At 37.0% G+C, this 15,994-nt stretch overlaps 1 protein-coding gene across 1 annotated transcript in view; it reads right to left on the bottom strand.

Moving 5' to 3' along the window:
* Nucleotides 1-4,916: 4,916 nt before the first annotated feature.
* The window catches only part of LOC137502803 (uncharacterized), a 67,022-nt gene continuing 55,944 nt past the window's right edge, over nucleotides 4,917-15,994 (bottom strand). The window contains exons 4-5 of the mRNA XM_068229801.1: nucleotides 14,325-14,469; nucleotides 4,917-5,855 (exon numbers count right to left, since the gene is read on the bottom strand). Coding sequence (XP_068085902.1) covers nucleotides 5,703-5,855; nucleotides 14,325-14,469 — 298 coding nt within the window. The 3' untranslated portion in view covers nucleotides 4,917-5,702. The remainder of the gene's footprint in view (nucleotides 5,856-14,324; nucleotides 14,470-15,994) is intronic.

The following is a 15,994-nucleotide window of genomic DNA, read 5'->3' as shown; positions in this document are numbered from 1 at the left end:
GCACAGGTATGATGAATTTTTTTTAAATGTCTTCTTATTCTGAACATCACCAGACACAGCATTACCAATTTTTAAAAAATTCAGTCCAAAGAAAAGATAAAACTCTTATTTTATTTATATAAATAGCCCGGAATGGGAATGAAATATAAATGCCCAAAAAAAAATTATTTGTGATTGTGACGCATTGTGAGTCAACCTGGGGATGAGTGTAAATGATGTCTCAATCTTCTGATGGATTCCTCTGATGCTGTGAGTTACCTGCATCTTTCAGACCTTTGGTGGTTTTGAATCTGTTGCAGAAGTCGATGGTGTCCGCTATTTGATGAGTTTTGCCAGTAAAGGAGATGTACAGTCATCCCGAAAACTTTCTAGCTCTTGGCCAGGATGGAACGAATGCTGTGATGTCTAGCAGAAATTCTGTACCTTCTTCAGAAATTAGTCGAGGTGGAAGTAGGTACTTACGGACTTTTTTATGAAATAATTTGATAATTTATTTTCTTCCTCATTCATTAGTTCAGTTATACTCCCTGAAAGAGTTATTAAAATAAATAAACACATCAACTTTTAATGAATCCTTCTTTATTGACTTTAAAATTGCATAAAAATTGAATATAGTCTTTGGAATAGAGAATATACAGATAATTGTACATTTCATTTACCCTGTATCAACATTAAAAGTAATAACGATACAGGTGTTCTTCAGTGCTGATAATACACTCAGTAATATGCAGAGTATTGCTGATCAATAAACAATTTAGAAACGTATCTCTATGCCTTTGTTTTTTTTAAGTAGAATATTCCGATCTAGATGAGATTTCAGGAGCATATTTTTCTTTAAACAAATTTTCGGTATTTTTCTTTAAAAGGGTAGGATTTAAATAACTTTCCGAAATCTTTATACAGAAAAGGTAATCTATAAGCTGTTCATCCAAACATGTGTTCAGTACTCGATTAAGCTATTTGATATTAATCCTTATTTGACCGGATGGGCAACGCAGTTTGGCCTATATCACTTGCCTTTCAAGCAGATAAACTACTACATTAACGAAACCTTTCTTTCTTTCTTTCTTTCTTTCTTTCTTTATTTATTTATTTATTTATTTATTTATTTATTTATTTATTTATTTATTTATTTATTTATTTATTTATTTATTTATTTATTTATTTATTTATTTATTTATTTTAACATCGTTTTGCCCAACTAAGGAGTATGACTGAACTTATTTAGCAGATGAATTTGCTTTCTTTTCCGCCTGCAGTAGCTGCTGGGTGGACTGAGTAACACAACAGTTGCTGCTACCGGTCTCAAGCCCGGATAAAGGAGGGAGGCAAAAGAGTTGCCAGAAAATATCTTGATGCAACCTCTAAGACTAAATACCTTAGCTGTACTATTGAGATAGGTTTAAAATCGATTTCTTCCCTATCTTCAACTTACTAGCATGATGGAATCAACTTACAATGACTCTACCCCAGGCCCTGGTATACTGTAGATACTAGGATTTCTCGGTCATCAGATTTTGGGGGGCCGATAATATCATGCGGGAATATATCGCAGCTTCCTACATCTGTTCACCCTAGAAGTAAGCACTTTATTGGGACTCTTAATATCAACACTCTATGCAAAAGTGGCAAACTTAAACAACTAAGAGTTACAGTGGATAAATTCAACATCCAATTTTCAGCACTGCAGGAAACCAAATCACTTTGAATCATGAAATAATAATTATTATTATTATTTCATCGCCATCATGGTATACTCTTCGTATGATGTACTGATTTATAAGTACTGTAGTTTTCTCATTAAGAAATTTTATATATCGTTATTTTTTTATTCTTAAACGTCACGATATAGAAATGAGGTTTAATTCCTTATCCTGAAATCAGGTACTTATTCAATATCAGCAGATAAGAGGCCCATTAGTAGATTTATTTATTAATGTATGTGTTTCTCACAGGGGCTGCCTGGCCGAGGCAGTAAAGGGGTGCTCGGTTCACCCAGAGGGACGTGGGTTTGATTCCCCGTCAGAAAACCTGAAAAATTTTAGAAACGAGATTTCATCGTCCGAAGGTGCATGTGGATCTGAGGCTCACTCGTCCTACACCAACAGTGAGTATTAAGTTCATTCGTGGGGGAAAGGTGGCCTGGCGTTGAGCTAACAACTCCACCCTAACAAGAAGAGCCAAGACTTCATGGTCTGTACAGACATGACTTCGCTTTTTCCCTTATCTTTTCCATACCGGTTGTACTTACACATTGCTCTGAGGTCCACTCAGCCTGTAAGTCTTCGAAATAAATTTGATGTTAAATTATTTTCCATGTTGTGAAATTATTTTTCTACCTATAGAAATAGAGTTTTAATTATTTTAACAATTAATAATTTTAATAATTAACGTTATTAACAGATAGAAAGGTAAGGTAGGGTGTATTCTGACCGAAGGCAGGTCCGAACCTCCGCAGAGGTGTGCCTGAGCCAGAGTTTACGTACGGTAGGGTGGCCAGTTTCTTTCCGCTCCTCCATTCCCTTACCCCCCCCCCACCAACAGCGCGTGGCAACCCGTCCAAATCTTGACCACGCCCAATGTTGGTTAACTTCGGAGATCTCATGGGATCCGGTGTTTCAACACGGCTACGGCTGTATAATTTTCAGATTTTAACGAAAGGAAAATAATCTCAAAAATTATATCTTAGGATGATTTATTATAATATATTCATCTAGCGATGTTATTTAATATATATTTTGCCTGCACGTTGTTCAGAATTTAAAAATAATGGTATTTCTTTATCGGCCGTGTAACAAGGAAATGCAATTTTTATCTGTCTGTCTGTCTGTCTGTCTGTCTGTCTGTCTGTCTGTCTGTCTGTCTGTCTGTCTGTCTGTCTGTCTGTCTGTCTGTCTGTCTGTCTGTCTGTCTGTCTGTCTGTCTGTCTGTCTGTCTGTCTGTCTGTCTGTCTGTCTGTCTGTCTGTCTGTCTGTCTGTCTGTCTGTCTGTCTGTCTGTCTGTCTGTCTGTCTGTCTGTCTGTCTGTCTGTCTGTCTGTCTGTCTGTCTGTCTGTCTGTCTGTCTGTCTGTCTGTCTGTCTGTCTGTCTGTCTGTCTGTCTGTCTGTCTGTCTGTCTGTCTGTCTGTCTGTCTGTCTGTACGGGCATCACGAGAAAAAGGCTGAAGAGTATTTAATGAACATCGGCATGTAAAATCTGGGAATAGGATATAAATAGTAATAAAAAATAAGTTTCAAATAAAAAGGAAGCGAATTTTCTTGTTCCCTTCTACTGTACGATTTCTTCAGATACATCTAACAATATTTCCTGAAGCGCGATCTCGTCATAGTAAGATTCTACAGAATATGTTATTCTTAATGGATCAGAATAGTATCTGTGATTGTTCATGAAAATGCATCTGTAACCTTTAAGTATGAACTAAAAACATGCTATGAAGAGTCTTGGCATAAAATTGGTCATAGGAGTTCTGTCATTTAAAAATAATTTCCAAACTTTACATTGATATAAATTAGTTTCAGTCTTAATCTTTTATTTAAAATATGGTTATAAAAATTATCCGCATTTTATGTGCGGCACATAATATTTTAAGTCTTACAGTAAATATCAGTCTTGTATATTTTGTACATTTTACATGGATTTGAGTTGCTACTTTATTTCTTCCTTGTTATATCACTCCGATAAAAGTAGCCTATTCCATGTCTTCTGTTGCTGAATATTCACACAAGCACATCTGTCAGTCTTCAATAATACTCATAACTAGCATATATTTACTACATATTTTCACTTGATTAAATCGTGTGTCCAAGCACTTAATTAGTTCACACATCATTATAGTCTTTTCATAATTAAAAAAAGAAATATTCCAAACATTTCGATAACAATAATTATATTGAAGTACTCGCTCACAAATGCCTTATGCACATATTTTAAAAACTTTTAAAATAAATAAAATGATTAGGTGAACACATTCGTACACATAATGGGGCTCATCTTCACAATTTCTCTTCTGTGAACCAGAAGAAACCATTCCTCAAAATAACAATTAACATTGCCTTAATCTATTTTGAAATAACATCTTTTAACACCCCATTAATACTTTCTTCATTGTATAAGACATCTAACGCTATTTTTGGGTGGGCCTACTCTATATGTCTGCAAGTATAAAACGTGTCTCTCTATACATCACTTCATTCTTGTACAATATACCCACGAACCTGGGGCTAGAAGTGAGCTCCTAGAAAAAAAATGTTGAATTAATTTCCTAAGTCGAATTGGTTCACAATGTGTGAATCGAGCCTCCCTGAGAAAGACGTATAATCTGTCTGTAATAATTATCTACGTTTCTGGATTGTTCAACTGTAGAATCTTACCAAAATTCTTATGTGCGTTGTATTTGTAGATAAACAGCTGTTATTTTCGTGCGATGTAATTAATGTTTTGATATTAGATCAATTGTATGGTCTCCTGATTAAACATGCTGCGAAGTAAAATTATTTTTCAAGGTATGTCTTGGCTTTTACTGAGAATAGATCTTTATTGTGGGAAAGGAAGTCGGACCTTCAATAAATATGCCCATAAATAAGATTAGAATTATTTGAATTTTGGTTCCTTATCAATAACAAATAATATGACTTTCTAAGTAGTAGATATCAGCGAATTTCAATTCCATTTACCACTTAAATCTGCGAAGTGTTTTTGTGGTCGCTACGTTTAGGAGTAAGGTATCTAATTAAAAACAATGTAGAGAATAAGCCGAGGATTTCCAGAAAATAGAAAGTGGCCAGTGAAAAGAAGCTCATTCATCCCACAAATTATTAATTGCTATATTGTTCCAATGGTGCAATTACTAAATACATTTTTAGTGTTAAATATGGGTTTCAGTTACTTTTCCTTGCTTAACTAATCGCACTAATAAAGTACAATTATTAGACATGCTTAGATCTAGAGTGGCATGGGAATTCTTTTATTCAACAAGGGCGCCAAGAAGTGAAAAACTTTGAGAAACACTGCTATGATACCCATTTGGGGGGATTCTTTCACAGCATAAATCTGGAAGCAATCCACAAGCTGGCAACACCGATTTGTTCTTTCTGTTGTTATCCAAAACCTGTTGAATCTTGTGCATGAAATGGTTGTTAAACGACATAAAACCTATTAGTTGTGGAATGTTACTTATTGGGAGAAGGTAGGTTATTTTCAAATGTCCTTTATCTGTGTGCTTTTAGAAGGCCGGAAGTCTTATATTTATGTAGAAAATATATATTCAAGGATATTATTTTGTTTATTATAGTTCATAACTTTCATCTAATTGCATTTTGTTTCCACAACTAATTTCCTGTTACTATGGGTAATTACTTTATGAGTGATTCCCGTTTGGGATTCATAATAGATTACAGCTGTTCCAATTGTGTACTTAAAGTATTTTTTCTGGCTACCAGATGCTTTGAGAAACTTAGTAAACGATTTAAATTACAGAAAAAATTTTGGAATTCAATGGGTGGAGCAAAAAGCGAAATCTTTTTGGAGACTTCAACGCAAGTGTAGAAGAGGATCATACGTGTATACTAGACTGAGTACGGTATGTTTTCAACAATCAAGTATTTCAACACTGGTGGGACTATACTGGACTTGTATCACTTATACAAGCTCCGTAGAGTTCCTTAAAGATGAGCCCCATTTTGTACGAAATCCAGAAGCGCTCTTCAGTTTCCAATAGGCTGACTACTCTGCACCACAACCGAGCCCGAGTCGTCTATTTCATCCTTAGGCACAGAGCACAGGCATGGCACCAGCTGCATGTTGTGGTACGCTTGGCTCTGCAAGCTGGACAGCGAGAGAGGAGATGGGTGAGGCATCTGGAACAGAAACACTGTATCTAATTTGGTATAAGTATTGACAAATGAATATGATGGATATAAGTTCAAATAGGGATTGCAAAAGGTGTGTTTTGGAAGTCAACACGTTGGAAACGATGTTACCCCTTGTGGGGTGACGGACGCTCATACAAAATATCGTCTATCACCCCTCATGGGGTTCGAGCTTCTCAACTTCAAGTTATAGCGCGAAACTACCGCTACTATCTGCTGTTGCATTGTATTATGTGTTCTCGTAGGGTGTTCATAGAGTGCAGGGTAGTGGCCATTTCACTTCTCTGCACAACAGAAGATGTAAATTCACCGATATTTGTCACCCGTTCATGCAACCATCAGAACTCAATTATTAGTGACAAGGATAATCATGTGAATTGGAGTCTGCTATTGCTTTATTGCTATTGTTACATTACTTCAGAAAGTATTATGGCTCACTCGGCACAGAAATACATATAACTTGAATTCAATTCTTATCACACAACTGTAAACTACAAGAAAAATTGTGAATGGTGTGTAAACAAACCGCTCAACACAGCCATAACAGCAAAGAAAAATATGCCTCCCTGCCAAACTAATAACCGTATGTCACCCCAATAGAGGATCACACAAAGGGTAGATTTGAAGATAAGATTTTACAGCATCCTTGGTTATCATCTAGGAATGAAATTATACACATTCCTAGTCCATTACAACTTGAAATACGTACATCACATTTCCACAGTTTACCAACAAAAAGTAACTGTTCACCTCGACGTTAACGCTTTAAAATATGGTTTGATGTACAAAAGAGTTTCGAAACTCTTTGGCGTGCCAAAAAGGAGCTCGAGGTGAATAATCGTAAGCCACAGCGTCCACCTTTTACAGGAAAGCAATTTTGATGTTCAAAAATGTCCTTAAATCACATGGGGTTTTTTCTCGCGACAGTGCAGGGCCCACTACTCCGCACGTTATTTTCCATTTGGCCCATCAGGTCGAACACCCACGATCTTTACGTCTTCCTTCAAACGATCAAACCACGTGGTCGATTTCCTCCTAGGTTATATAGTTGAGAGCTGATCAACCTCCTCTTCTCATGACATACCCATATCATCTGAGGCGAGCATCATGTCAGAAATTGGCGTAACTCCCATTCGTTGTCTGACATGGTCGATTTTCGTAAATCCTAACGATCAACGGGGCATATTCATTTCCATTCCGTGGAGGGCTTGCTCATGTCTTGTTTAGGCTGGCCAGCATCCTCACCCATGAAGTGCAACTGGTCTAACCACAGATTTAAATACTTTCCCTTTGAGAACTCCGGTGACATGCTGCCATGCTGAGTTAAGTCATGCTCGTGCAGCGTTTCGTCATCCGGTCTTATGTAGGAAATGAGGCATTTAGATTGGAGATCTTGACCGTGAACCCTCTTGGTGCCATCCGTTGGTGAATCACATTCAAGACGGATTTTCTTAATGTCAAGCCGCAAACCATTTTCACTCTAGGCATCATTCCAGCACTCTATCCTCCCTTCTAAGCTCTGACAGAAATTTATCAGCAAGACACACGTCGTCAGCATATAAGATCGTCCACGGATGATTTAAAATTACAATTACCACGTTTCGTAACCAATAACAGCGTTCCTTGTTAGTAAATTATACTCTGAAAATACGCTGTTTCTCTTATAAGGCAATGGAATTGAATCTTACTATATTGTTTCTAAAGTATTGTTACAAAATATGTATTAAGAACTGACACCTGTAAAAATCACGGTTCATTTTCATACCCCTGTCCTCTTTCATTTTTATCTTCAGCAATGAATGGATTGTAGTAATCAAAGCAATAGGATGTAATAAACCGAATATACGATCAGAATATAATAAGCAAATATTATAAAATCAACGGAATGATAACCCCCTACATTTAAACCTTGTAAATAACTAAGCAATAGTTTATATTCATTCATAACCAAATACACTGATATATTTTATCATTCTGTGCTTCCATGAAAAACATCAATAATGTTATTGGCTTTACGTCCCACTAATTACTTTTACGTTTTTAGGAGACGCCGAGGTGCCGGAATTTAGTCCCACAGGAGTTGTTTTACGTTTCAGTAAATCTACCGACACGAACCTGATGTTTTTAGCACCTTCAAATACCACCGGACTGAAGCAGGATCGAACCTGCCAAGTTGGGGTCGGAAGGCTAGCGCCTCAACCATCTGAGCCACTCATCTCGTCCCCTTGAGAAACATATGATTCCTATGTTAAGCTACAATATGTGGAGTTAAACAATGGGAAGCCACATACGCATTTTACCAGTAGTTACGACGGAAGAATCAGAGACATTACCCTCATCTGGTTGATAATCTGTATCCTTGTCGCTATCATCGACACCAGATTAACTTTCACTTACAGATAAACATCAGATATAATATAATTGCGCTAATCCTACAACGTTTCCTTCGCATTTCCATTCAAAACCACCATCCCATACTACGAGTTATCTTTTTATATCAGTCAGTTAACCTATCATTCAATATAAATGCCTCACTAAGAATAAATTTATCAGGCAGTTACCTGTCAGTCAATGTAAATGTCTCGCCAAGAATAAATTTATGAGTCAGTTAATCTGTCAGTCATTTTAAATGTCTCGCCAAGAATAAATTTATTAGTCTGTTAAACTGTCAGTCAATTTGAAAGTCTCACCAAGAAACAATTTATCAGTCAGTTAACCTGCCAATCAATTTAAATTTCTCCCCAAGAACAAATTTATCAGACAGGTAACCAGTCATTCAATTTAAATATCCGACCAAGAATAAATTTATCAGTTAGTTAACCTGTCAATCAATTTAAATTCCTCGCTACGAAACAATTTATTAGTTAGTTAACCTGTTAATCAATTTAAATTTCTCACCAAGAACACATCTATCAGACAGTTAACCTGTCATTGAATTTCTCACCAAAAAGCAAATTTATCAGTCAATTAACCACTCAGACAATTTAAATGTCTTGCGAAAAATAAATGTATCAGTCAGTTAACCTATCAGTCACTTTAAATTTCTCGCCAAGAATAAATTTTATCAGTCAGTTAACCTGTCAGACAATTTAATGTCTCGCGGAAAATAAATTTATCAGTCAGTTAACCTACCAGTCACTTTAAATGTCTCGCCAAGAATAAATTTTATCAGTCAGTTAACCTGTCATTCAATATATATGTCTCGCCAAAAATGAAGTTTTCAGTCAGTTAACTTGCCATTCAAATTAAATGTCTCGCCAAGACCAAGTTTATCAGTCAGTTAACTTGTCAGTCAATTTGAATGTCTCGCCAACAATAAATGTACAAGCCAGTTAATTTGTCATTTAATATTTATGTCTCGCAAAGAGCGAAATCTGGAAAATCTAGAAATACGGGCTACTGAACCTAAACTAATATCGACTAAGACTGAGAAAAGGAATTCTTCGGGAATGACCAGTGAATATTATACTCTCTGCGATTTTAATCGCATATTAATCATTTAGATTCAATGATCAGTGGCTTTGAAATCTTAGGCAACAGTAGGTGACAATTAACTCCATCGTACTCTCCTTGAGAACGTCCATGCTTCCTTAGCTACAGAATGAAGGTACAATTCGCTTTTCGCAGTGGACGCTTTCACTTGTGTTCCGTTGTACCTGGTGATTCAAGTTCATGGCTAATGTGCAGACGGTCAACAAAACTGGACCGTGGCAGTCACAGACTGTGATCGCTTTAATGACTTACTTGCATTTTATTAGAGCTGGTAAATTGTGAAGATCAAAAACCTCGGAATTATATACACTTTAAGCAGATATTTACATTAGAACATTTCTTCTTTTATTATCAGACAGAAGAGTTCAGACAGGAGAGCGCTAACCATCTGAACTCGGGATCACGTGTTCGATCTCGGCTCAGACTGAAGTATAAGAACGTCAGCCTCGTGTCCGTAGATTTACCAGTATGTGAAAAAATTTCATGTACTTCGATGGCTCCCAAAACCGTAAAATGAATCATCCTCCTCCTCTCCCCCTATCCCGCTTATCCGGGGCATTTGTAGCACTTTTCCACCTTCCTCTTCAATCATTTTGTCCCAGTCCAGGTTTCTTCATCTTGCACTCGTCTTTACTGAATCGATCCGCCTTGTTCTAGGTCTCTCTGTCTCTCGTTCTCCTTCCCTCATCCGTTTTGTATTCTTTTCTCCTCCATTCTCTTTACATATGTAAGCCATCTTAGTTTAATCCTATCGATTCTCTCATTTAGGTTTTCCATTCCGGCCTTCTTTCTCCCATCTTCGTTTCTCAATCTGTCTTTGTCTTTTCTTACCTTTCCTAAGGTATTAATGCAGCCCGCGGGCCAACATATTTCTAATGTTACAAATAAGTGGAAATTACTGCAATCTTACTTGGAGAGCATCTGAGAGGAGAGATGTGTTCATTGCGATGTCCAGGAACCCACCATCCCGCCCCAAGAAGTACATTTACTTTTATAACCTGACTAAGATTATTACACACCATTTTCATTGGCCACTGTAAAGTGGCACAAAGAAAGTCAGTCATAATCCCTTACCAACAACAGCACAATAAAAGCGCAAGTAAATGTAACATGTTAAGAAAACAATATACAATACACAAGGAGGGAAAGTGTCTTATCGAAAACAATCGACTATCTACATCACAGGTCTAGTCTAGGCAACTTCTAATTCATGTTTAAAACACTATACCTGATAGAATGCGCTTCTGTCGTCGTCCCATTGCATACCAATCGAGTTTCCTCGCGAAACTAGGGACCTAGGGCCGCTTCGCGTCTTCTAACCGTCCAAACCAATGGTCTTGTACAGATTTTATCCTAACCGTCCAGACCAATCGTGTTTTCTCACGAAACTAGAGGCCTAGAGCCGCTTTGCGGCTTCTAACCGCCCAGACCAATGGTCTTGTCTAGATCCTATCCTAACCGTCTGCACGGCAAGAATCTTGTACAGATTCTATCCTAACCGTCCAGACCAATCGTGTTTCCTCACGAAACTACAGGTCTAGGGCCACTTTGCGGCTTCTAACCGCCCAGACCAATGGTCTTGTCCATATCCTATTCTAACCGTGTTACAATGCTGCCGCAATAATCACCACCACCTGCTATAGAAGCATAGTTCCTAAGTACAGAGATTGGCACCACTGAGCACTGCTGAAGAACATTCTTTCCGAGAAGACCGTGAGCGAGTAAACAAACGACAGTCGTTACGCGTCTGTGAAAGTCTTGGCCCGCGGGCTGAAGTAATGATAAACTTCGTAGGTATTTTCATTTCTCCGGCTTGAATTCTACTCTCCTCCCTCCCAGGGGCGAAGCGTCAGGGGAGACAGGGTAGACAGCGTGTACCCTTAACAGTTTGAAATATTGTCTAGTTAATGCAATTAGTTTTTAGAACATTAATTATTTCCACATTCGTGACGTTATTGTATTCCCCGCTTTACTTATTTTCTTCTCACTTAGGCAATGCTAAGGCTCGCATTAGTTACACGAAGCACGTAGGAGAAAGTAGACGCTGTCCATTCTGTGTATTTTCCCTTTGATTTTCAAAGCTTTCAGATAGAGCAACAATAACGCTATCTGCAGGCACTGACTGTGAAACTATGACTTTCCTATAGCGAGATGTCTCCGCCCAGTAGACAGACTTACCAGCGTCTCTTCTTGCTCTCATTGACTAGTATTTGGATCTCTCTTGTAAAGGTGCTCGTATTGGCTACCATCTCAGACATGCTTGTAATGTAATTAATTTGAATTTACTTTATTATAAGATACGTCTAAAAATAAATTAATAATATTCAAATACAAAGTATAATAAACTTACACCTAATAAATGAATGACAGCATCAAAACCCTTCAAGTACGTGCATTTTCTTGCCCGCCAATGTTAGTTGCGGTATCATAACCCCAACAACTATTGACTTCCAGTCTTAATAAGGTAATCTAGAGTACACATATGGAAAAAATTGCTTAACTTGATGCTGTATATTCCGTTAAAGTCAGTTTCTATTGAACGCACTATGAGTGCCTACCAACGAATTAAAACGTATATAAGGAATTGGACGACCAACCAGAGACTGTCTAATTTGGGAACTCTAGCTATAGAGAAGGAATTTCTGTGGAATCTTAGCAAGACGAAAGTAATAGATATATTTGCCGAAATGAAGGACAGGCGGATTAAACTCATTTACATGAATATTGTGTAAGGTGACTTGTACGAACAACTATTTATTTCTTCTTTCTCTTATTAAATCTACATAACAATGAAATATTTTGCTATATTTTATTTTAAAAGTATATTGTTATTTGACAACTCCCGCGGAATATTTCGTCTATATTTAAAAATAAACCAAGTGCACGTAGGGTTTTAGGTTGTTATAGGGTTTGTCTTATTTTCAGTCATTAATATACTACTGAATACAGATGTATGCGTCGAAAACAAAATTCCTTATAATAATAATATACTTGAAACAGTTTAAATAAAATAAATCTCTGTCTACCCCCTTACTTAGTTCACGCTTCGCCACTGCTCCCTCCTTGTTACCGTTCATGTCTCAGCCGCATAGGTCAATATAGGTGCATAATGCATTTGCTACTTTGTATCCTTAATGTTAAAGTACAATGTGGAATATAAAACCAACAACAATTTTCAGTGGCTTATGCGCGAAATGCTGAAAAATGGTTCCAAGGTACCTGGATGAAGCCATAGTCGATCTTTCCTTGATAGTAGTAATTCTTGACGTTGAAACTCTCTGAGCTCAGTTTTTATCAGATGAATCTCTGTACCGTCGATCGCATCAACAGGAACATCCCATAGCAGGTATGGTAGTACATTGATTTGTATATTGCATTTTATACAGCGACGATAAGTTGGTAACTACGAAGCTTCAATCGAAATCTTGTACTAACCTCACGCTACTGTCTTAAAAGTAAACTAGTGTAGCAATTCTCCCGCTATAGAGCTAGCAGTGGTGATTAGGGAGCGTATTTCCGTGCAATAATAGATTAGGTTTCCTCTAGCACACACGTAAGTTCGGTAGGAAAAGATGCATAAATATTAGGGGCTTTTAAAGTGGTGTGCCCCTAAATTTTATGCAACTCTTTAAACAGGGGCGTTTTGCGGCCTTGAAAAACTTTCTACTCATTGGAATCTAACCTATCACTACTTACAAATCCGCTCCCTAGTGATGATACCAACTTCCACAAAATACGTTGAGTAAGGTCTTTGAACTACTTGAAGGAAATAAAAAAAGAAAAGTATGCAGGGAATGTTCAAGGTGAAAGTTCTTCGAAATAAACACTTTTTACAAAGGGTCTATAGGTTTCACAGAAAAATAATATTATATGAAGAAACGGTATATAATAGTTTATAAAATCCTGTAAAGTCTCGACATTGAATATTCAGACAAGGACGCCCGACCCTTACAAAAAATTAATAATAATCCCTGGTACTACTGGCCCCAAGAGGTCTTTGGGCCTACCAAACGATCACTGCTCAGCCCGAAGGTCTGCAGATTTTGTGGCGACGCGTCCTCAATTGTAATCACGTAGGCTGCGTGGACCTCGAGAAAGCTCTCAGGTACAGGTAAAAATTCCTTACCTGACCGGGAATCGAATCCTCCAGATGAGAAGCAGGCACGCTACCGATTCACCACAAGGCTGGCAGGCAGACCCTTGGTAAATACAATTAAAATATTAAATAAAATGGCGTTGAGGATAATAAATAACAAGAGTAAAATATGGATAGAAGACTGAAAAATAAAATACTTAACACGAAAAGATATATGTAAATTTCTTCGCTACCTGAAAAAGCATAGAACAATGGATAACGTTTTATGGGTATAGAAGACGAGAGAGAGAAAGTGCAGATTCCTTAGTTTTCCTCTCTTAGTAGCCTCTTATGACATACAGGGTGTTCAGATAATGGATCATTCTCCCACCCACAAAGGAGATAAAGAGTTCCGATAAATCGAAAGAAATATGCAGCATCATGATCTACGTTCAACAGTATGGCAGCCGACCCAGCACACATTTCCATGCCATGTCACAAGATAGCACCACCTATCAACCTATCAACAAAACTCACTGATTTAGCACGCAATATTATGGCCATAAATATTCGCAAGATACATATTATGAGAAAATGTCTGCTGCCTTGGATGTCGTTACCTGTGTAAGTGGCTTTGCTGTGACCTAGTTTAAAACATACCTACTATATATAGCAGGCAGTGTCATAACGTGAGGAAGATGATGACGAACACTGGTTACCTGGTTACCAGCGTGATTGTTTGTCTGCGCCAAACTGATCACACTAGCCTAATTCCAAATATACCCCCAACCCATAACATTTTAATACGATAAACAACTAGAAGAAGAAGACATGTAGTAGGAACCAAAAGTCTCAGACCTGTGGTTTTTCTGCGAGTAGCCCAGTGATGCGGTACTGACCTGTACTTGGGCAGGCACTGGAACAGGGTAGGGTACAGCAAGTGGAAGAGCTGCGCCTGCCCCTAGAGCATAGCCTTGTCCGTGGTGATAATCTTGTTGTAACATCTGGCTCGTGGCCCACGAGTTAGTGGCCTCTCTGAAAAGAAAAAATCATCACAATCAAAATACTTACTACACAGAGACAAATATATGAATATTAACCAGAATATACAACAGATTGTTCAGTACTTCACATAACTTTATATGTACTCGATAAGACGCAACAAATATAAAAAGGCCGTTTGAAATAGGCTTATAATACAGACGTGGAGTCTAAATGTTCAATTAAATATTATTTATTTATTTATTTATTTATTTATTTATTTATTTATTTATTTATTTATTTATTTATTTATTTATTTATTTATTTATTTATTTATTTATTTATTTATTTATTTATTTATTTATTTATTTATTTATTTATTTATTTATTTATTTATTTATTTATTTATTTATTTATTTATTTATTTATTTATTTATTTATTTATTTATTTATTCAGTTTCGACTCCCAGTCTGCTGAAACTAATTTTGAGTAAATAAATTTATAAACTACCTCAAAGAGAAAACATATGGTAACAGTGTTGTACTTGAAAAAGGAAACAACTTAAATAAAATAGAATGATGTGTTTCATTCTTGATAGAACTTCGTCAGATTCTATCAAAATCACTCTCAAATATGTGTTTATTTATTAAACAGAAATGAACATAAATGTTTATTAATTTCTAAATATTTGAGTGTGATTTGATACAAACTGATGATGTTCTATGAAGAACGAAACATGTCATTCTATGTTTTCTTTTTTTTCAGGAAGTTGATAACTTTATTACTCAAAATTAGTTTCGGTGGACTGAATAACCTAACAGTTAATAAAAATAGCCCTGTGCTACAATTTGATATCCGATTAGGCACACACAAAAATTATAAATTAATTTCAGTTACATCTCTTGCCTAGCCGAAGCTGCGAAGCTGTGCTCGGGGGATATGAGTTTAATTCTCCGTCAGTAGGTCGGAATATTTAACAGTGAAACTTCTCATAACCCCTAGGATTCACTCATCTTATGTCAGAAATGAATACCAGATTAATTCCTGGTGGCGAAGACCTTTATCTGGAAGGAACATGCATCATCAGAAGTGAAAGGAACGGAGAAATCAGACTGATGAATATTCCCCCTAGACAAACAAGGCACAACTGCATTGGAATGGGCTGATTTCTCCGTTCCTTTCACGGCCGATGAACTGGAAAATGCAATGGCGTAAACAGAATGCAGGAAAGATACTTTGCAAATTGAAAAGTAGTTGTATGTATTGAACCCTTTAAGGTCAATGTCATGGGTTCAGTATATCGACTTCTTGCTCCCCTTTCTTGATACGCGGTCGGGGATGAGGTGAGATGAAATTATATGGCACGCCATTCAACCTGTTAACTTGACCCGAGCAAGTCCAACGCTTTAAGAATCTCGGCAGTGAACATGATCACAGCTGTTGAAACTAGGTCCCGAACTGAACAGGCAACGACTGCATTCAAAAGAATGAGCAACATTCTCTGTAACAGGGACTTTAAGAACAATTTCCGTCTCTGTTAACTTCAGCGTTATGTATTCTCCGCCTTACGTTTATAGT

The sequence above is a fragment of the Anabrus simplex genome, chromosome 12 (genome assembly GCF_040414725.1).
Source record: "Anabrus simplex isolate iqAnaSimp1 chromosome 12, ASM4041472v1, whole genome shotgun sequence".
Lineage (NCBI taxonomy): Eukaryota > Metazoa > Arthropoda > Insecta > Orthoptera > Tettigoniidae > Anabrus > Anabrus simplex.
This window is presented reverse-complemented; position numbering and strand designations above follow the sequence as displayed.